This window comes from Nomascus leucogenys, chromosome 20 (genome assembly GCF_006542625.1).
Source record: "Nomascus leucogenys isolate Asia chromosome 20, Asia_NLE_v1, whole genome shotgun sequence".
In the NCBI taxonomy this organism is placed as follows: domain Eukaryota; kingdom Metazoa; phylum Chordata; class Mammalia; order Primates; family Hylobatidae; genus Nomascus; species Nomascus leucogenys.
This window is the reverse complement of record NC_044400.1, coordinates 36,043,248-36,066,672: the sequence shown is the minus strand read 5'-3', so window position 1 is coordinate 36,066,672 and position 23,425 is coordinate 36,043,248. Positions and strand designations below refer to the sequence as shown.

The following is a 23,425-nucleotide window of genomic DNA, read 5'->3' as shown; positions in this document are numbered from 1 at the left end:
AATAAAGCAATAGGAAATTGGAGGACCACGCTACCCTGGGGGCCTCCCAGCAATGGGTCCTGTGGGCTGTGAGGACCAGGTCAAGGCCAGCAGACCTGAGTGGGCAGAGCACATGGAGGAAGGTGCCCCAGGACTTCATCAAGCATCTGTAAGTGGAGTCATGAGACAAACACCTTGTTAATTTTGTTTTTTAGAGGCAAAGTGTCACTCTGTCAGCCAGGCTGGAGTGCAGTGGGCGATCATAGCTCACCACATCCTCGAACTTCTGGGCTCCAGTGATCCTCCCACCCCAGCCTCTGAGTGGCTAGGACTACAGGCTCCTGCCCCTATGCCCAGCTAATATTTTTTTTTATTTTGTAGAGATAGGGTCTTGCTATGTTGCCCAGGCTGTCCTCTAACTTCTGGCCTTAAGCGATCCTCCTGCCTCTGCCTCCCAAAGTGCTGGGATTACAGGCACAAACCCACCATGCCCGGTGAAAAACACACTTTTTTTTTTTTTTTTTTTTGAGATGGAGTCTTGCTCTGTGGCCCAGGCTGGAGTGCAGTGGTGCGATCTCAGCTTGCTGCAACCTCCGCCTCCTGGGTTCACACCATTCTCCTGCCTCAGCCTCCCAAGTAGCTGGGACTACAGGCGCCCACCACCACGCCCAGCTAATTTTTTGTACTTTTAGTAGAGACAGGGTTTCACCGTGTTAGCCAGGATGGTCTTGATCTCCTGACCTTGTGATCCATCTGCCTTGGCCTCCCAAAGTGCTGGGATTACAGGCATGAGCCACCATGCCCGGCCGAAAAATACACTTTTAAACTCAGTGGTTACTACTGGTTAATTACATCATTTAATTATATGTAAAAGTAAGTACATTTTATGACTTTAAGTTAATAGAATCTTCTGCATGAGCTAAATTGTTTGTATACTAAAATGAAGATGTATATAAGCTAGATGATTGTATTTTTTGTATGAATAAGTTTTAAAACTGTTCATTTTACAGAGTGATGTTGAAACCAAACCTCTCTGACAATAGTAAAGCTTTAAAAGCAGCCTCTAAAAGCTAACTTTCCCCCACAGTTTATTTATTAAATTTTACCTTAGTGGACATTTCCAAACACACACAAAGGCTGGGAGAATGAGTCAATAAGCCCAGGTTCAACAATTAAGTATCAGCCTTTGCCAATTTTATCTCATTTGTTTCCTCCCTTTTTTCTTGAAGTTTTAAAAACTCTAATACATGATGACATTTCATATGTAGAGTAAGATTTTGAAAATCTGCACTTTATAAGTGGAAACTAGGAAAAAAAAATGTCTTGCCAGCAAGACAGAACTGAGAGGCAAGAAATAGCAGTGTGATGTGCTTAAGCTGTTTGCTTAAGCTCTGCAGTTGGCTCTGAGAAGAAGGGCTGATGGCCAGGCGATAAAGCTTCTGATGACCTATTTTCGCCAAACTGTCACTTGCTTTCCACACAAAGCGGTCCCAGGTTGCCGCATTGACTCAAAGGTCTTATAAAAGTGTTTTGCATTTTACTGCAGAGGAGCTGCCCTGTTTGCCATCGAGAGGCCCAGCTGGAAGAGTTGCCCTGGGAGCACTGGAAGGGAGGAGGTGGGTCCCTGCCAGGAAAGGGCCTCTTTCCTCCTTATCAGCTGTAAACAGATAAGGCTGGAGCCCACCCACCCATCAAAACTCCAGTGGAATGTTCTGGCTCATAGAGTGTGTGGGACTGGAACCCCGTGCCAGGACTGGAGGCCCTGTCAGTGTTCTCGGCACATCCGTCATGAAGGAAAACGCTCTGCAACAAATTAGGTGTGAAGGGATTCTCTGAGGAGGACTTTAAAGCGATGGCTGTCCAAGTGGGCTGCCCCCTGGCACCTGTGGGGAGTGAGAAACACCTTTCTCCACCCTCCTAGCTTCTTGGGTGGGGCTGCTTTCTGTCTCTACACATTTTCCTCATCTAGAGATTGCACGTGAGGGGAATCATGCAGTATTTTCCTTCTGCGTCCGGCCTATGCCACGTAGCATAATGTCTTAGGTCCATCTGTGCTGTAGCGCACATCAGAGCTTCACTTGTTTTGCAACTGAATGATATTTCACGAACACCCATCCACCACGTTTTGTCTATTTGTCTATGGCCTCCCCTAGGGCAGGAGGGAGAGGGTGAGAGAGTGGGAGTCCCCGACTTTTGTGACCTGCTGTCTGTTAGAGGTGAGTCCAGGGCCACTCTAAGGGTGGAGGTTGCACATGGGCATGAAGAACAGGAAGGACTCTTTGGGGCCCTGTCAGAGACTCGGCCACACCCATAGATTAAACTCGTTTTGCCATATTTGCTATTTTGTTTTTAGTGGAGAATTTTAAAGTAAATTACATACATCATGACATCTTCTTCTTCCTGAGTATTTTCATATTTAGGATGTCTGAAAAATGAGGCTGTGTTCCCACAAATCTGTATTAGATGGAACTGAATTAACAACAGTGCTCCAGGACCTTGGACCATCCAGCCTAAATTCCATTTGGGGATGAGATGCCTTTTTGTCTCAGAATCCCAAGCGGTAAGCACCATGAACCCCTCAGTTCGTATCTCAGTCTTCCTTTTTATTGGATTTTGTTCTCAATTTCTACCTTCTTATTAGATTATATCTCATTTAATTCTATTTGTTAAAGCTGATTTATTCTAAAATTTGATGAAGCAAAAGTCTGGGTTTTGCCCAATATAATAAGAACTACTTAATTATAAACATTTATGCAGGGCTTTGCTAACCTGCATTTTGTTCTTGGTATAGCCACATGTCTTTTGGGCCCCTTAAAAGGTAATCTTCTATATGAAGCACTTCTGTATGGATCTACAATAAGAATTAACTTTAAAGTTAGTATTTTATTGGGGGATGATGCCCTGCTGATGAAACTCTGTGAATCAACCTCATTTGCTCATAGATAGCACTTGATATATAAAGAGCTTAACACTAGTCCCTCCAGACTGCACACCAATGTTCTGGATTTCACAGTGAGACTCAGAGGGTGTGTGGGGGTTGTCACCTGTAGCTCTGGGATCCAGCCAGTTGGGCTGGGGCTTCCTCCCTGTTTAAATTTGAAAAGGAAACCAGTTTGGAGTAAGAAGTAGATTTTGCCTTGAAACAGCCAACCTACCAGTTTTAATGATTAACAACTGAGTTCATATAGAGAACTGAGCTCAATTCAAGAGTTAATAAAATGGGCCAGGCATGGTGGCTCATGCCTGTAATCCCGGCACTTTGGGAGCCTGAGGCAGGTGGATCACGAGGTCAGGAGATCGAGACCATCTTGGCTAACATGGTGAAACCCCATCTCTACTAACAATACAAAAAATTAGCTGGGTGTGGTGGCAGGCGCTTGTTGTCCCAGCTACTTGGGAGGCTGAGGTGGGAGAATGGCGTGAACCTGGGAGGCAGAGCTTGCAGTGTGCAGGGATTGTGCCACTGCACTCCAGCCTGGGCAACAGAGAGAGACTCTGTCTCAAAAAAAAAAAAAAAAAGTTAGTAAAATGAACAGCCTTTTTTGAGGGATAATTTCAAGGCTTTAAGATAAAAAGTAATAATTGGGCCAGGTGCGGTAGCTCACACCTGTAATCCCAGCACTATGGGAGGCCAAGGCAGGCAGATCACTTGAGGTCAGGAGTTGGAGACCAGCCTGGCCAACATGGTGAAACCCTGTTTCTACTAAAAATACAAAATTAGTGGTGGCACACGCCTGTAATCCCTGCTACTCGGGAGGCTGAGGCAGGAGAATCGCTGGAACCCAGGAGGCAGAGGTTGCAGTGAGCCGAGATCGTGCCATTGCACGCCAGCCTGGGCGACAAGAGCAAAACTCTGTCAAAACAAACAAACAAACAAAAAACAAACAACAACAACAAAACAAACCAGTAATAACCGTACTTTTACATAAAATGCAGAGACAGATTTTCTTTTCTTCAGGCCCAGGTCCAATAAGGGACCCAGAGGGGCTGTGTGGAGTAGAACTCTGCAGAGTTCTGAATGCCCACCCTGCTGGGAATAAGGTCATGCTTGATCCAAATGACTGCAGACCCAGCAAAGGACTCAGTTCTGATAAGACCTCAGCAATTTCCTGGGTGAATTTCAAGCCACTTCATTAATAAGTCAAAGCTTCACAATCACGAAGATATGGAATCGACCAAGGTGTCCATCATTGGATAAATGGATAAAGATAATGTGCCATATATACACAATGGTAAACTATTCAGCCATAAAAAGAATGAAATCATGTCTTTTGCAGCAACATGGATGGAAATGGAAGCCATTATCTTAAGTTCTTAAGTGAAATAAGCCAGGCATAGAAAGACAAACACTGCATGTGCTCACTCATAGTTGGGAGCTAAAAAATATGTATGCTGAAAGTAAGATGAGAGACAATGGAGACAAAGGGTGAAGGGGTGGCAAGGAGGAGGAGGAGTAGGAGAAATTGGTTAATGGGTGCAATGTACATTACTGTGGTGACGGATATCCTAAAAGCCCCGACTTGGCCACTATGCAATCCATGCATGTAACAAAATTGCACATGTACCCCATGAATGTGTACAAATGAAAAAATAAGCTTCCTATTTTCACAAAGACAACAATCCCCTCATGCCACATAGTTTATTAATTACTGACTTTGTGTTTTAGCTGCAAATAACTATTGTCACACAACTGTTTATGAACAATAGCTGCTTAGGGATTTCCTGAAATCTCTCCAGCAGGTGCACCTCTGGTGACATTGCTGCACACTCCCACCCTCCTAATTCAGTCGCCAGCACTCCTGAGAGCCTGCTCAGGCCCTGGCTCACTAAGTTAAGAAGAAGGCACCTTCCCTCTGCCAGCTCCGGTGTGAGGTGTGATAGAGGTCACGTGCTGGGAGACGGAAGGAGGGGTACCTAATTTGAACAGGAAGGAGGGGTGTGTGAGGTACGGCCATTCTGGCTGGAAGAGAAGAAGGAAGAGTGGGAGCCTTTCAGGAAGACTGGGTGGGACTCCTGAATGTGGCAGGGGGTAGGAGGCCTTGGGGCTTGTGCCCTGTGGCTAAGTTGCAGGGTAGGCTGGGGTCCCAGCCTGGGTGGCATGAGAAGAGGGGTGGCTATGATAGCAGTGTTTGTCCTGTCTGAAACTCCTGCTGAAACTGAATCCCCAGTGTGGCAGTGTTGAGAAGTTGGATTCTTTAAGTGGTGATTAGGTCCTGAGGGCTTCATTCTCACGAATGGACTCATCCATCATGAGTTAATGGATTAGTGCGTTATGATATCAATGGGACTGAAGGCTTTAAAGGAAGAAGAAGAAGTAGCATCAGCATGCTCCACCTCCTTGCTGTGGACTGTCCTACACTGCCTTGGGACTCTGCAGAGTCCTCACCAGCAAGAAGTTCCTCACCAGATGTGCTCCCTCGACCTTGGGAGAGAAATGAAAATTTCTTTTCTTCATCAATTACCCAGTTTCACGTTTTCTGCTATAAGCAGCGTATAACAGACTAAGACAGGTGCTGCTTGGGTTCAATGCTAAACACATGATTTCTCTAACTTAGCAAATCGCCAAAGGCTGGGGTTCAGTCCAGTGTCTCTGATGCAGATTCACTGTTGGTGGCATTGGGCAAGGGCTCAGGGTAGCTGGGCAGCCTCAGCAGGGTGCAGTGCCAGGTCTCTTTCCAGAGGTGGCAGGTGTGAATGCACAGAGGTAGGGACCTCACTGGCTTTGGCAGACCATTTAACCTCTTAGAGCCGGTTTCTTCAAGCACTACTTCAGCTTGTCTTAGACAAGAGGCTGCAGGGCTGAGCTTAGTGTGGAAGGGAGGGGAGATGAACACATCAATCATCAGCGTCCAAGAAAAGATGTGGAGGAAGGACTCTGGAAACAGAAAGCAGAGAGGACATTTTCTGCTTGGAAGAGCCAGCAAAGCTGGGCGTAGGACACAGAGTGGTGGAGAGAGGGGCTGAGGTCAGCAGGTATAAGGTCAGCATGAGCAGTGTTAAAGAAAAATTACTCAACGTTACTAGCATGGCAGGTGGACTTGATTCCAGACCACTGAGGTAGGTATAGGTGGATCGACATAGATCAGGTTCAACTCAAATACAGCATGGGCAAGGGGGAGCTGATAACCAAGGAGCAGGGTTGGGGGCAGTGGGTGGAAAATGACTAAAAGGTGATTCAGAGTAAAAAGGACTCTGGCTAATCTGGCCCAATAGGATTCTTGCTGAAGACAGGCCATGGCGGTCAGACTTCACCTTGGGGAGGATGGAGGATGAGGAGCCTGATCAGATATGGAGGGCGATGAGGTATTGAGGGTAGGGGCTTCTTGCTAACCTGACTTACCAAGGTTCTTGGTGAAACTGGATTTTACGAGGACGTGCACAGATGGACGTAGGAGGACGTTCAGGAGCCGGACTACCGTTTGGCCAAGCAGAGAATCTTTGTTAGCAGGAAGCTGAGGGCCCGTTGCAGGGCAGCAGAGTGATAGGTAAATAGGGGGAGCATGTTCATTCATTCTCTCAACAATTAAATATTAAATATGTCTGTGCTACCGGGGATACAAAGGCAAACAAAGCAGGAAAAAAAGTTTTGCTCTTATGGCCAGTACATTCTGGTAGGAGAAGAAAATAAACAACATAAGTAAATAGTATATTAGAGGAAGAAAAATGCTATGGAGAGTAAAAAAATTAGGGCATAAAGGGACATTTGGAGTGTTTTACAGAGAAAGTGACACGCTGGCAAGTCCTCCTCCGCTGAGGGAGCCAGGATGCCTGCAAAGAGTGCGCTGGGCCCAGGAAGGAGCGGGGAGAGCCGGCCCCTGCTGTAGCCTCGAAGGCCTGCTCTCTGGTGGAGCCAGAGAGGCGCGATCTGACTCTTGAGTCTGTGTGGAGCATGAACCGCAGGGCGCAAGGTGGAGGCGGCTGCGAGGGCCCGCACCCTGGGTCAGGGCGGTGGAGGCTGGAAGCGTGCAAGAGTCGCGGGGATTAATGCTGGGTTAGCTCTGGTTGTGAGAGAAAGAGCGCACGGGGAGGACTCCGGGTTTTCCGTCCTAAGGAGCCATTAACTGAAACGGAGACAGTTTTGTTTGGAGCTGTTTGTGAAGGAAGGGCGAGAGGTGGTGTCTATGAGCATCAAGTGGGAAAACGCAGGAGACGCTGCTAGCCAGGGAGAGGCCTGGGCGGGGCGCGATGAGCAGGCAGGTGGCATTTGGAGCTGTGGGAATAAATGCAACCCCAGGAAGCAGGTGTGGACAGAAAACGGAAAAGCGGCCTTGGGCAGCCAGGAGTCCCGAAATTTGCGCGGAGGAGGGGCCTCGGAGCGGGAGAAGAGTGGTCCAGGAAGCCACGTGCAGGGGGTGCTGAGGAGCAGCAGGGAGGGAGGCCCCCTGTCTTACAGCTGGGGGCTGCACTTCTCCATAGGCCATTGCTGCCGGCAGGAGCAGGTTCAGGGCAGTGCAGAGGCGGAGAGCTGGATTGGAGTAGCTCAGATAGCGAGAGGGAGGAGGGGTGTTCAAGGTAAGTCGAGACCACGTTTTGGAGCCATTTTGCTCTACAGGGGAACAGAGAAATGGGATGCAGCTGGAGAGCGAAGCATGAAGAGGATGTTTTAAAGATGGGCCAGGAAAAAGCACGTTTGTACAACTGACTAGAGAGGAAGATGTGGGTGATTCAGGAGTGAGGTGGAAGGCAGAGGTATCCTTAAGAGGTGTAGTCCACCAGGGCAGGGGGTGTGGCAATCCTTCGGCAGTAATGCAGGGAAGACACGTTGCTGTGAGGGGGCAGCCTGCAGATTTATTTTATTTTGTTATTTATTTATTTTTGAGATGGAGTTTTGCTCTTGTTGCCCAGGCTGGAGTGCAATGGCAGTATCTTGGCTCACCACAACCTCTGCCTCTCGGCATCAAGTGATTCTCCTGCCTCAGCCTCCTGAGTAGCTGGGATTACAGGCGTGCACCACCACGCCTGGCTAATTTTGTATTTTTAGTAGAGACAGGGTTTCTCCATGTTGGTCAGGCTGGTCTCGAACTCCCAACCTCAGGTGATCCACCTGCCTCGGCCTCCCAAAGTGCTGGGATTATAGGCATGAGCCACTGCACCCAGCCAGCCTGCAGATTTATTTTAATGAGAAAATCAAAGCAAAAGCAGGGGCATAAGTGGAGCATATGGATGGGACAGAAAACGTTGGAGGCTTTAGCAGAGAAAGGAAAGGGCAGGAAGGAGTCATCCACAGGAGGGGAGAGCGCTGTCCTGTGACTGCTCCTCCAAGCCCCCTCTTGCCGGCCTGGACACAACGGCCTGCACCTTGACCCTATTGCATGCCAGTGGAGCAGAGTCCCCCAGGCAAGAAGCCCCACAGCTGTTGGCCCTGGCTCGGACAGCGGGCAGGGGGCACCGGGGCAGGAGCTGACTGCGATCCTGTGGTCCCAAATGCCCCCTCGCTGATGGCCTCGTGTTCTGGGTGCAGAGCAAAGAGGAGCAGGTGTCGAAGGCGCCTCAGGCAGGCGCTGGGCTCGGTGGGCGTCTTGTGCTCCATGATTTTTTTTTATTTTATTATACTTTAATTTTTAGGGTACATGTGCACAACGTGCAGGTTTGTTACATATGTATCCATGTGCCATGTCGGTGTGCTGCACCCATTAACTCGTCATTTTGCATTAGGTATATCTCCTAATGCTATCCCTCCCCCCTTCCCCCACCCCACAACAGGCCCCGGTGTGTGATGTTCCCCTTCCTGTGTCCGTGTGTGCTCATTGTTCAATTCCCATCTATGAGTGAGAACATGCTCCATGATTTCGAGACCATTTGTAGCCAGCTCCGCCGGCCCGTGCTCCGAGCTGCAGCAGCTGCCACGCACAACAGCACCGCCAGGAGTGTCCTGGGGGCTTTCTTCAGAGGAGGCTGTCAGCATCCTCAAGTTCCAGCCGCTTAGCCCCAGTCCTGCAAGAGGTTTTTTCACCAGAGGCTTCTCAATGGCTTGAAAGCTCGGCTGACTCCCAGGAAGTTTGCCGGGAACACCAAGCTGTCAGTGACATTCGTGGCGCCAAGACTTACCCGGGTTGCACGCATCGGCCACTGTCTGTGCCACGTGCACTGACGCCACCTGAGATGTGCACGGTCCGCACGCCGCACGCGCACGCCGCAACGCGCAGCGGCTGGCTTGTAATGCTTGCACGGCACGCGCGCGCATAATGGTTTGGCTGGCGTGTAACTGCACGCGCGTGCCGCACGTGTGTAACGGCTTGGCTGGCCTGTAACGGCTTGCACGCGCACGCTGCACGTGCGTAACGGTTTGGCTGGCGTGTAACTGCACGCGCATGCCGCACGCGCGTAGCGGCTTGGCTGGCCTGTAGCGGCTTGGCTTTGCGTTGGTCGCTTGGATTGACCTTTCCTCCTTGGATTGACGGTTTCTCCTTGGGCTGACGTTTCCTCTCTCACGTTCTTTTACTGGGCTTGATCTTTTCTCTGCTGGGTTTGGCATTCCCTTGGGTGGGCCGGGTGTTTTCTTGGGGGGGGTGGCCCTTGCTGGGGTGGGCGTGGGGTCACCCTGGGTGGGTGTGGGTTTTCCCTGAGTGGGGTGGGCTGGCCTCCCCTGCTGGGGTTGGCAGGTTTTGGCTGGGATTGACTTTTCAAACAGATTGGAAACCCGGAGTTACCTGCTAGTTGGTGAAACTGGTTGGTAGACGCGATCTGCTCGCTACTACTGGCCTCTCCTGGCTGTTAAAAGCAGATGATGGCTGAGGTTGGTTCAATGCCGGCTGCCTCCTCTGTGAAGAAGCCATTTGGTCTCAGAAGCAAGATGGGCAAGTGGTGCTGCCACTGCTTCCCCTGCTGCAGGGGAGAGGCAAGAGCAACGTGCATGGCCAGCGTGCAGGAGAGGCAAGAGCAACGTCAGCACTTCTGGAGACCACGACGACTCTGCTATGAAGACGCTCAGAAGCAAGATGGGAAGTGGTGCTGCCATTGCTTCCCCTGCTGCAGGGGGAGAGGCAAGAGCAACGTGGGCGCTTCTGGAGACCACGATGACTCCGCTATGAAGACGCTCAGAAGCAACATGGGCGCTTCTGGAGACCACGATGACTCCGCTGTGAAGACGCTCAGAAGCAAGGTGGGCGCTTCTGGAGACCACGATGACTCCGCTGTGAAGACGCTCAGAAGCAACGTGGGCGCTTCTGGAGACCACGATGAGTCCTCTGTGAAGACACTCAGAAGCAACGTGGGCGCTTGGGGAGACTACGATGACAGCGCCTTCATGGAGCCCAGGTACCACGTCCATCGAGAAGATCTGGACAAGCTCCACAGAGCTGCCTGGTGGGGTAAAGTCCCCAGAAAGGATCTCATCGTCATGCTCAGGGACACTGACGTGAACGAGAAGGACAAGCAAAAGAGGTAACCAGGCCTGGGCTGGGAGGAGGTGGGACGTGGGGGGATGATGGGGACATACCCTCCTGGCGGGGGAGGAAGGGGACCTGGCTTTCTCGCCTCCGCAGGCCTCACACCACCCTGGATGTGGAAACCTCAGAGAGGTCAGGGCCCAGGCCCCTTTATGAGCTGCAACGCAAAAACAAAACTTTAGCTGATTTCCAATCAAATTATAATTTTCCTCGTAGAACACTAATAGACTGTTTTAAAGTGATTTAACTCGCAAAATTGTTGATGCAGCAGATTATTTTTAATCTACAGATTTTAAAACAATGTTCTATACGTTATAGAAAAGTGTATATTGAGAACTAAGAAGGAAGCCCCATAACACATCAACTTCAGGGCTAAATATTCTTCAAATAAAATCCAGTATGGGTTTTATATAAATGTACACTGTGTAAATATGTTCTTTACTGAGGAAACTTAGAAGGAAACTGAAATGGGAAGATGGTTCCTGTGCTCGAATAGGAAGATCGAATTTTCTTAAGATGTGAGCTTTTTGGCTGGGCGGGGTGGCTCATGCCTGTAATCCAGCACTTTGCGAGGCCTAGGTGGGCGGATCACGAGGTCAGGAGATGAGACCATCCTGGCTAACATGGTGAAACCCCGTCTCTACTAAAAAATATAAAAAAATTAGCTAGGCGCGGTGGCAGGTGCCTGCAGTCCCAGCTACTCAGGAGGCTGAGGCAGGAGAATGGCGTGAACCTGGGACGCGGAGCTTGCAGTGAGCCAAGATAGCGCCACTGCACTCCAGCCTGGGAGACAGAGCGAGACTCCGTCTCAAAAAAAAAAAAAAAAAGATGTGAGCTTTTTCTATTTATCACTTTCACCTAAGCCAAATAAAAATAGCAGTTTTAGCGTTTTTAAATTCCACATGCTGTCTTTTATTATTGTGATAAATTTTTTTGTAACAGAATGGTAAAAGGCTTGCTTTTCCAGATATCAAAATGTGCATGTTATTTATTTCCACAAATTGTTTACTAACGGCTGAAAAGACATCAATGAATAAAACAGAATAGGAAATTTAGAAATACCCAAATATATGTAAGAATTTAGCACTTGATAATGGTGATGTTTTTTATTATTTAAAAAAGATGGATTGTTCATAATTCATTTTTGGAGAAAACTATCTAGATGTTTATATCACAAAAATAAGAGTATAGATTAAAAATTTTAAATATTTGAAAAGAGAAACATACCAGAAGAAAACACAAATGCCTATTTATATATTTTTTTGATGGAGTCTCTCTCTGTTGCCCAGGCTGGAGTGCAGTGGTGCGATCTTGGCTCACTGCCACCTCTGCCTCCTAGCTTCAAGCAATTCTCTGCTTCAGCCTACTGAGTGGCTGGGATTACAGGCACCTGCCACCACGCCTGGCTAATTGTTTTGTATTTTTAGTAGAGATGGGGTTTCACCATCTTGGCCAGGCTGGTCTTGAACTCCTGTCCTCGTGATCCACCCATCTTGGCCTCCCGAAGTGCTGGGGTTACAGGCGTGAGCCACCGTGCCTGGCCTACATATGCAGATACGATAAAATAAGCACATTTTAAAATTGGGCAAAGTACTTTTTTGCATATCTACCAGTGACCTATGCGCATAGGAAAAGATAGCGTTCCTGGTAGAAGAAGGAATTAAGTTAGAAGAGGAATGAAATACTGTTTTCTATTTAAGTTAGAGGAGGAATGAAAGGCCGGGTGCAGTGGCTTATGCCTGTTATCCCAGCACTTTAGGAGGCTGAGGCAGGTGGATCATGAAGTCAGGAGTTTGAGACCAGCCTCGCCAGTGTGGTGAGCTCCCATCTCTACTAAAAATACAAAAAATTAGCTGGGCATGGTGGCACACACCTGTAATCTCAGCTACTCAGGAGGCTGAAGCAAGAGAATTGCTTGAACCAGGGAGGTGGAGGTTGCAGTGAGCCGAGATCATGCCACTACATTCCAGCATGGGTGACAGAGTGAGACTCCATCTCAAAAAAAAAAAAAAAAAAAAAAAAAAGAAATACTGTTTTCTATCCACAAAGTTTGTGAGGATGAAGAACAGTGGTACTTATATAGTTGTTTAAAGTTTAAATTGCTGCAGGTTTTCAAACAGACACTTTAGTGGTAAGAATCACATTTTAAAAATGTTATGCTTTTTACTCGTCAATTCCATTATACTGAAATATCTTTACCAAATAGATGTCTGTTTTTCTTAGTATTGTTTAAAATAGCAGTGTATTTAGAAGAACCCATATAAAGATTTCATGAACAAATTTCAGTGCATCCATAGGATGGAATAATATGTAACTATTGAGGATGTCAGTAGATACAGAGATATGTTGACATGCAAAGATGTACTTTGCTATATCAAGTGAGAAAAAAACCAGTTTGTTACACATATACACGAACAGAATCTGCTCTTGTGTTAGCTGAAAATATGTAGAAAATATAATCAAACTTGTTTCTGGGGATTTGTAAGTGAAGTTTTTCCCTTTCTCTTATCTGTGATTTCTGCAGTGAGCATCTGAAGTTTTAGTTAAGGTTCATTAGTAATGAAATAATCCTTGGGAAGAGAAGGAATATGCTTCTTGCGTAGATGCAAATAATTTCTCACATTCTATTATTTATTTTTATTTCTGTGGTTAGCTATCTTCTGTGAACTTTTACCCTCTTCAGAAGTAAAGGGATTGTGTTTACCTGTTCCTGTAGATTTTATTGTATATACATTTTATTACATAATTACCTTTTCATTATATATAGATTAACATGTAAAAAGTATGAATTAATCATTTTACTTGAGTTATATATTTATGAAAATTAAAATAGCAAATATAAAAGATTATTACTATTGCACATGTATTGCCCTACTCTACAGGAGTTTTCTTTAAAAATATTGAACTCCCAAGCTGTGTTCTTCCATTTTTTCAATCCATTTAGTCATCAGACATAAGCCAGACACCTATTATGGGGCAGGCATATTCTACTATCTCTCAGGATCCTTCCATCTTTGAAAACTTCATGTTTACCTGCTAGGCTTAAGCAAGCTGAGAGATTTAAAATTGGGGCATTAGGACTTAATCTCAATTGAAGCTTTTCCTCCCTCCTTTCAAACAGAAGCATTTCTGAAGGTAGAAAATAGTAAAAGGCAACCCTTAACTGCCCTTTTGAAAATTTATAAGTCTTGGGTAAAGACTGTTTTAGTTGTTTTAAGTACTAAAATGTGGTACATACACAGCATGGAATACTATGCAGCCATGAAAGAAGGAACGAGAGCATGTCCTTTGCAGGGACATGGATGGTGTTGAAAGCCATTATCCTTAGAAAACTAACATAGGAAGAGAAAACCCAATACTGCATGTTCTCACTTATAGGTGGGAGCTACATGATGAGAACACGCAGATACCTAGAGGGAAGCAACACACGCTGGGGCCTATCAGAGGGTGGAGGGTGGGAGGAGAGAAAGAAGCAGGAAATAGAACGAACAGGTACTGGGCTTAACACCTGGGTAATGAAATAGTCTGTACAACCAACCCCCTTGGTGCACGTTTACCTATGTAACAAACCTGCACATCCTGCACATGTACCCCTGCATGTAAAAGTTGAAAAAAGCTCCACAAATAGTTTCATAAATCCTTTGTAAAAAGAGAAAATTTATAAGTCTTGAATCCGAATATGAATCATTGGAAATATCTGATGTACATACATTGTATAAATCTAAGTATTGAAAAAAATAAGCCCATGCTATGCATTTCAATTCCAAGTTTTCTTTGGCTTAAAGTTTATTGAAAACCAAAGTAAAAATTGGTTTATTTTAGAAATTTGTTGTTGTTTTCACCTCAGCTCTCTTATTCCATAGTACTTAAAAACTAAAATTTATCTAAATGCTGGTCATCTGAGTGGAACGGCCCCAGACCTGTTATAACATATTCTACTTAATGTAAGGCACCAGGGATTGTATGATGCCCCATTATTTTATATCTCAATAAGAGAATTATTTAAATGCCGCCAATTATAGTAAATCATGAATTGTAAGTGGTATTTCAGTGGAGACAACATGGAGACAATGATCATCTTAGAATCACTAAAATACAATGTTACCTGCAATATTTAAAACATACCTGAAAGTGTAGGTATAATTGTATCATCTCACTTAATTCTTTAGTGGTATTAGTAAAAATTATAATATCTAACAATTATTGAGCTGTTGTTAGGAACTATTCTATATCTTTTGTGCAGAGTCTCATTTAAGAATTACAGTGGTTTCCTGTGAGAAAGCTACTATTTTCATTCCTATTTTATTGACGAGGAAACTGAGACCCCAGAAGGCTAAGCAACAGCCAGGAAGTGACAGAGCTTCAAGTAGGATTCCAGCCCAAGTTGAATGTCATCCAAGGGCTATGCTCTTTGTATTCATATAGGCTGCTCTTTCATTAATACAGCGAGTAATGAGAGATAATAAATAGTGTGGTTTTTTCATGGGAAAGTTAAATGTTTGTTTTGAAGGCAGAGTAATAGCAGGGTATTCAGTGTTTGCAATTACGTAAATCATTGATACGGCTGTAGCTGGTGCACTACAATTTCCTAAAAAGTCTTCTCACTCTCATAGGACTGCTCTACATCTGGCCTCTGCCAGTGGGAATTCAGAAGTAGTAAAACTCCTGCTGGACAGACGATGTGAACTTAATGTCCTTGATGACAAAAAGAGGACAGCTCTGACAAAGGTATGCAGTAGCCAACTATATCAGCGTGAGGTGGGTTTGATTTCAATACATAGCATAAAAATGAGTTTTCTCCTTTAAATATAAGTAGTTGGTGAAAGCTGTGGAATGTTTATTTTGAATTCCTAGGATTTGTAATTTGTTTTTGGTCTAATACTGACAGGCCGTACAATGCCAGGAAGATGAATGTGCATTAATGTTGCTGGAACATGGCACTGATCCAACTATTCCAGATGAGTATGGAAATACCAGTCTGCACTATGCTATCTACAACGAAGATAAATTAATGGCCAAAGCACTGCTCTTATACGGTGCTGATATCGAATCAAGAAACAAGGTATAGATCTACCAATTTTATCTTCAAAATACTGAAATGCATTCATTTTAACATTGACCTGTGTACGGGCCAGTTTTCCGTATTTGGAAGCTCAAGCATAACCTGAATGAAAATATTTTGAAATGAACTAATTATCTAAGATTTTATTTTAAATATTGTAACTTTCAAAGAAGCATTAGAGGGTACAGCTTTTTTAAATGCACTTGTGGTAAATACTTTTTTTGAAAACACTGAATTTATAAAAGGTAATACTTACTATTTTTCAATTTTTCCCTCCTAGGATTTTTTCCCCCTAATGAATGTAAAATGGCAAAATTTGCCCTGAAACAGGTTTTACATGAAAACTCCAAGAAAACTTAAACATGTTTCAGTGAATAGAGATCCTGCTCCTTTGGCAAGTTCCTAAAAAGCAGTAATAGACACGAGGTGATGCACCTCTCAGTGGCAAGGCTTAAGATATTTCTGATTGCTCATGAGGCAGAAGTGGAAAGGGAAAAAGAGCAATCCGAAATATCAGGGCCAATTTGGAAATTAGGTAATAGAGGGAAAAGACCGTGAAGAGGTTGTGTGTGTGTGTGTGTTGTTGTTGTTGATTCATTTGTTTCCTTTGTATGGTGAGACAAGGTTCTCTTCAATTTTAGAGAATGACAGTTTTCAGTTTGGGAGAGGGAGTTAGTGGGTTGTAAACTGCCTAGAGATCAATTTTAGGAGGCCTCTGAGGAACCAGATTGGCAGTGAATTGGTGTAATGTAAGGGGAAACCCTTGAGCAGAGGGAATATCAAGTAATTAACTGACTTAGTATCCTATTCTGGTAGAAATGGCCAATTAGAGTCTCAGCTCTGCTTTCAAATCTAGAGTGTCTGGATGAGAAGGTGGAAGATAAATAAGTAACAAGATCAAGTTGGATTTTGAGTTGACTAGACCCTGTTCTTCTCTTACTGGGAACAATCATGTGGTGTTTTCAGCAAATGGGTCTCTCTCCTCCTCCTTACTCTTTTTGGCCAAATCTTCAAATGAGAAAGGGAATTGGTCATGTGGGTGAGAAATGAGACTGAAGTAATTGTCTATTACACTAGCTTTCAGCTAGAATTGTGCATCCCAGTAACCTGAGGAAAGTGTTTAAATAATCAACAAGTCTAGGCTTTTTCCTGAAGATTTTGATACAGTAAGTCTAATAAAGCCTGGATATGTATATTTGAAAATGTTTCCTTGAAGCCAGGCATGGTGGTGCATGGCTGTGGTCCCAGTTGCTAGGGAGGCTGAGGTGGGAGGATTGCTTCAGCTCAGGAGTTCGAGTCTAGCCTGGTCAACATAATGAGACCAACAACAACGACAACAACAGCAATAACAACAACAATTTTCTCAAAATCTGGATACACTCCTGCTTAAGAACCACTGAATACAGAAATGTAATATGTAAATTCTTATATCTCAGAAACTTAAGGTAGCTCTAGAAGAGTTGGAGTTGGATATGTGCTGATTTCTTTAAATCTTTCCTTTCCAGTAACGTTAATCTGACTTTTTTTTTTTTTTTTGAGATGGGGTCTCACTCTGTTTCCCAGGCTGGAGCGCGGTGGTGCAATCACAGCTCACTGCAGCCTCGACCTCCCCAAGCTCAGATGGCCCTCCAACTTCAGTTTTTTTTAGTAGAGATGAGGTTTTTGCCATGTTTCTCAGGCTGGTCTTGAACTCCTGGGCTCAAGCGGTTCACCTGCCTCAGCCTCCCAAAATGCTAGGATTACAGGTGTGAGCCACCATTCCTGGCCTAGTCTGTCTTTTATCTCTGTGGTTGAGACATTAAAATGAATATTGTTGGTAGTATCTATCAGGTTACAGAATAATACATTTTCCTTTCTACCATCAGTTATTCACTGCCATTCAGAACGTCTTTAGAAATTTGCTGTGAGTAGTCTTTCAGTAAGTAGAGGATGGCCCTCTCAGCATTTTGTGTCTCTTTGTTCAATCATTCAAGTGCTTAGGTCAGTAAGTCGTTAAGGGCAGAGTTTTCTCAATTAGAATTATAGCAAATTCTAAACCATTTTTTGCCAATTGCAGTTGTATTATGGACTATCCAGTGCGTCTCAAGTATGTAGAGCTTTGGCATAATCGGCAGTTTTAAACACTTAAAACCATGGAGTTACTAAGAATACAGATAGGAATTCTGTTAATTTAGTTTCAGTAGTCCTACGAACTGATGATTTAGTTAACAATCTGGGAAAATTAAATACAGATAGATTTTAAATAAATGAATGTTGGAAAGTTTTTTCAAATGGGCAGTATGAGTTTTAATAGCAATTTTTGTTGCATGTTGGAGGTTGAACTTTCGGTAAAACATGAAACTAAAGAAATATTTTACATGCAAATTCTTGCTTTATACACAATTTGTTTTAGGGTTGAGGATATACAGACAAAAGATACAGCTCCTGCCCTCAGGAAGCTCTTTGTTTAGATGGGAAAAATATTATCATCCAATAATGCCATACCAAATGCTGGGTTAGAAGTAAAGAGTCTTGGAAGCAGTAAATGTTTAAAGTGAGTTTTTGAGTTGATTAGAGTTAACGTGGTGAGGCAGAGAAGGGGTGTTTCCAAGGGAAGGAGCAGTGTGTAGGAAAGCACAGAAGAGTGAGAAGGAAGCGACTACAATTTATTTACTTTCTATGCATGTAAGTCCATAAGATCTTATATAAAGTTTCTACTTCAGTTGAGGAATATGTACTTTTTTGAATTACATAAGTTTTCGCTTTATATTGTTTTGCAGCTTGGCCTCACACCACTGTTACTTGGTGTACATGAACAAAAACAGCAAGTGGTGAAATTTTTAATCAAGAAAAAAGCTAATTTAAATGCACTGGATATATATGGAAGGTATAGTTGTTTCTTTTAATCTGTGTGTTCTAGATAGCAGTCACTCAAGTCATAAATATTAAATTAATAAGATTATACTTACTGGGATATAGTGATCAGTATGAACACAAATCAGTTAGGTAGAAAAACAGTTATTTGGACTGGGCAACATAAAGAACAGTTTTAGTAGGATTCATCTTTTATTATATTGACTGATGTTATTTGTTATGTGACATTTTTGGTTACATGATCTTATGTTAGCTAAAGGGATTTCATATTAATATTATGAAGTTTGAACTTTAACTTTCAGTTAAAGTTATGACTCAGTATTGAACTTCTTAACGCTTTCTAATAGTTTTTAACCTTTGTGTCTTACATGCTTTTCCACTAAATACGCTGTATTAAACATAAATGGGGTAGAAAATCCTTTTGTCTTTTCAATGACTTTGCCTTAAGTTGCTTTCTTTGAAGAATATTGTTAGCTTATCCCTACATGACACTTAATTGCTGTTCCCACATACTGTGGGTTCAACAGCTTTTTTCCTTTTTTATTTCCAGTGTATTTTGATGTTTTTATTTTTAATTGGTATGGAGAGAGGGAGTGAAGATAGTTTTAAGTGGATACACTTTTCCTTTAATGAAGGGAAGCCATAGGTGGGTGATAAAGAGAAAAGAGCTAGACTTTGGATTCACACAATACTGGGTTGAATTCCTAACTTTCTTACTTGCTAGGTGTGTGACCTTGGGAATGTTATTTACCACCAAATATGTTGTCATATATGAAAAATAGGAGAATATATCCTTCAAAGTTGGCTGTGCATAAGAAAGAAAGATATATGTGGCATTTAATTCAGTGCCTAGCACATGCTTATTGGCATCATTAACTGAAACTCCTGTGACTACTATTCTTACCATTATTATTAATCTTACTGCTTTCAGCATGCAGAGAGCTCTTATTTATTTTACCCCCTAGCTGATTTTCTATTACAGCATATGAGTCTAGGGAAGCTGTGACAAAATCTTCACTTAAATCTTTGTTCACTTCAGATAAGTGTCCCTAACATTGTTTCTTGCCCGTCAAAGGACTTTAAATTAGTAGCCTCTGCTATGCAATACCCCACTGAGATAAGAGGGGTTTGTTTTGTCCCTTCCTGTTAACCTTGGTGGTATTTTACAAAGATGAACACTTGAGCACTGAAGATGCTTATGTCTTTTAGTGCATGTAAATGTTTGATTCTGCACAGACAGGCAAGAAGTTAAATTGGTAACGTATATCAAGTTAGCTTTTAAAATAACTTTATTACAGTTCCTATCTCTGTCATTTTAGAACTGCTCTCATACTTGCTGTATGTTGTGGATCAGCAAGTATAGTCAGCCTTCTACTTGAGCAAAGTATTGATGTATCTTCTCAAGATCTATTTGGACAGACGGCCAGAGAGTATGCTATTTCTAGTCATCATAATGTGTAAGTGTTTACATTAAAAGGCTAGTTAATGCTAAATTGAGGTTTAAAATAATTATAACAGTTGCATCTTACATATCAAGTGAGATGTCATAGTTTGGTTCAGGTAGTTTTAGAGTGGCAGTGAGTTAGTCCCCTGCGTCAGCCAGAAATCAGACAAAAAGCAAGACAAGTTAGAAGTACCAATGGGTGCAGGATTCTTTATGTCAAGACTTTTAAGACCTTTATCCTTAGAGATCCCAACATTGTTCATTTCATCCAAGTGTAACACCTATGCATGGGATAAAAAATAGTGTCACATCTTTGATTTTTCTGATTAGTTATTTGGGCCTGCAAATGTCCAGTTTATCAGCAAGTCTTGTACTGTCTTCTGGGGACTATGTCCTATATACTCCTTGAATTTTTCAGGAACCGAAGGGGTTCACTAAATCCAAGGAAGACAGTCCCTTTTATCAAGTCAGGAGGAGGAGAAAAAAAAAGGACATTGCAATCATTCTGTTGTTTCCATTGATTCTGTTGCTGCATTGTTGCCACTCAAACTGGCCCTGCTGCCTTAAGATGAATCGGTAGATTCAGGTCCCTCAAGTCTTCATGGCGATTCATACAGTGACTTTGAAGTACAACGTTTTTTAGTTCCCATACCTATGCTTATATGCTCAGCCATTGTTCCCAAAGCACCAGCCTCCTGCTCTGGCCACTGGGCATCCTGACTTTATAAACCACACACAAAGTGAGCAAATTGGCCCTTCCCCCCATATTCAGAACCTAATGTGGAACCCACATCTTAGCCAAGAATTAGCTGAGACCTTCATGGTAAGAGATCCTTTGAGGCTGTTGTTGGTCTTTTCTCTAGCAGGTATTGGGTGGGCTTGTTCTAAAGGGTCAGAGGGGTTGAAATAATGTGGCAGAAAGAGATCAGTGTTTGTTTCTTCTTCTTTGCTACCAGATCTGTACTGTGAGGCACCTTTATATCCTGTATAGAACCTTGGGCAGTAGAAAATCCCATATGAACCTTCCCTTGAGCAGTGGCTCCCAGCTGTGGTTGGCCCCTTGAGTGATCTGATTTACATGATAATGAAAATCGTCCAAGCTACTTCCATCTCTAGCTCAAGATTTTAAAATATTTTCAAATTCTAGCTCACAGGAAGCCATTGAAGAGAATTCTCAGAATCTCAAGTAGGTTAGTTGGACTTAACAGAGCCAAGCCTTGTCCATGACTCGTCACTAATCATGTGTAAGAGTAGGGCTTTGTGCTTGCTTCGGCGGCACATATCCTAAAATTGGAACAATACAGAGAAAGTTAGCATGGCTTCTGCATAAGGAGGCAGCACAAATCTTTGAAGCATTCCATATTTTGTGCAGTCACTGGAAGGTCATTTGACTATTTGCTGACTAGCTCTAAGGAAACAGTGTGAATCAAAGCAAAATGGGTGCCACCAAAATATTGAAATTGTGATTTGCACTGCAAAAATAGTCATGTAAGATGGTCTATGAGATGACTTTGAGCTGAATAACGTGTTCGGTGCAAAATACATTGTTAGTATGTATGTCGAAAATTACAGAATGTCAACTTGCAACTTCTTCATGGAAACTAAAAAAAAGAAAAGTAGACTTTTGGTCTCCCATGTCAGCTGGAATTGAACATCAGTATAAAGCATTATCCTCACAAACATCTGCTGGCTGAGAGTTTGAGTCTGTAGAGAAGGATCGTTGGTCCAAACCAGGTCTTAACATCCATTGGTTTTTCTGCCCTTGGTGTGATTGATCAACTCCGTAATAGTGGACAATCACATTACCTACTTTAATGAGATATTTATGAATAAATTTAGTTACAAACTGTGACATAGTTGAGATGCCCTGAATTATAAGCCATAAGGAGTAGGACAACTAAGAGGCAAAATTAGGACTCAATAACATTTTCTGAAAACTACAACATTTGCATATTAGAACCTATGAACAAAATACGCATTGGGTTTTATTTGGGATTCCAAGATAATTTTAGTCATAAAGTTTAGGAAGAGATTATTCCATTGCTTTACTATTTCTCTGAGCATTTAAAAAATATTATCTCCTTAAATTTTTATAACAACCTAGGGAAATAAGGCAGCAAAGTCCTCACTTTGTTGAAGAAGACATTGAGCCTAAGAGAAGCAAGTTGTCCAAGAACAAATAGCTGTTCATTATGCAGCTAGGACTTATGCAGAGTTGGGACACTTTTTATTATGTCATGCTAATGCAACCTAATTTACTGGGTCACATGCCCTCGATTTATGAGTATTTCACCCTACATTTTTTTCTTCTTTAATTAGAAGCTTAAAGAGAAGTTTGCAGAATGTACTCATAAGTGGATGGGATAATACTGTTAAGTTCTGATATTCTGATATTGTTTGAAATACTCTTAAGAATTTTACATTTGGTAAGTATTTTTTATATCAGTATTAAAATAGTAATTTGGTTTATTATATTTTTATACATAGAATTTGCCAGTTACTTTCTGACTACAAAGAAAAACAGATGCTAAAAGCTTCTTCTGAAAACAGCAATCCAGGTAAGACTTGTGACAGTGAATTACTTTAGGTCAGTTGTCCCCAACGTTTTTGGCACCAGGGACCAGTTTTGTGGAAGACAATCTTTCCATGGGCTGGGGAAAGTGGGGATGGTTTCAGCATTATTCAATCATGTTACATTTATTGTGCTACTTTATATTATTATTACATTGTAATATATAATGAAATAATTATACAACTTACCATAACGTAGAATCCGTGGAAGCTCTGAGCTTATTTTTCTGCAACTAGATGGTCTCATCTGGGGGCAAAGTGAGACAGTGACAGATCATCAGGCATTAGATTCTCATACAAAGCACACAACCTAGATCCCTCGGATGGGCAGTTCACAACAGGGTTCATGCTCCAATGAGTATCTAATATTATCACTGATCTGACTGGAGGCAGAGTTCAGGTGGTAATAGGAGCCATGGGGTGTGGCTGTAAGTACAGGTGAAGCTTCCCTGGCTTGCCTACTGCTCACCTCCTCCTGTGTGGTGTGGTTCATAATAGTCCATGGACTGTTACGAGTCTGTGGCCTGGTAGTTGAGGACCCCTGCTCTGGGTGGTTCTACCATAGATAAAAAAGTAAAAGTAAGGAATTTTTGATCACAAAAGAACACTGAAGCACAAGTCATGTTACATATGCTTGTCCCAATAAGGTCTCACTATTACTGACTTCATTCCTCCTCATTTGAAATTGGAAAGGGATATATTTACTTTGTTGGTACAAGATGTGTTTTACCTGCTGGTTAATTGTCATGATAACAGTAATTTTGTTAGAACAAGATGCTCTGCTACCATTTGCCAAAAGATTGTCATAATAAATATACAAATTGCCCAACTCTAGGCTCAGCAGATTATAATAAAAGTAGAAAAATGTTTCACACTAACAAAAATGCTAGTATGCTACCTGGTTGTGGACACCTAATAGATTGTATAGTCTAAACTGTATGAGGACACCTTTAATTTAGCCATCTATTTATCAAAGAGCTTCTGTAAGTTAGGTTTTATAAGTTGCAGGAGACAAAGATGGAATAGATGTAGTTTTGATCTTTAAGGTGCTCGTAGTGGAGCTGTCTCCATTTCTGTGCTTTTTCAACAGAATTTACAAAGAAAACATTTCTATTTATGTTTTCACTT

General features: G+C 42.9%; 1 protein-coding gene and 1 non-coding gene across 2 annotated transcripts in view; both read left to right on the top strand.

The window, feature by feature from the left end:
- The first annotated feature begins 9,703 nt into the window (after positions 1–9,703).
- Positions 9,704–23,425, top strand: part of LOC100598092 (POTE ankyrin domain family member H) — a 44,481-nt gene continuing 30,759 nt past the window's right edge. Inside the window, 8 exon segments of the mRNA XM_030801185.1 lie at positions 9,704–9,823; positions 9,858–9,915; positions 9,918–10,362; positions 14,981–15,095; positions 15,256–15,429; positions 18,189–18,295; positions 19,602–19,739; positions 22,214–22,284. Coding sequence (XP_030657045.1) covers positions 9,704–9,823; positions 9,858–9,915; positions 9,918–10,362; positions 14,981–15,095; positions 15,256–15,429; positions 18,189–18,295; positions 19,602–19,739; positions 22,214–22,284 — 1,228 coding nt within the window.
- LOC115832000 lies at positions 20,987–21,093 on the top strand. The gene has a single exon (XR_004027476.1). It is a non-coding gene; the product is annotated as a U6 spliceosomal RNA (small nuclear RNA).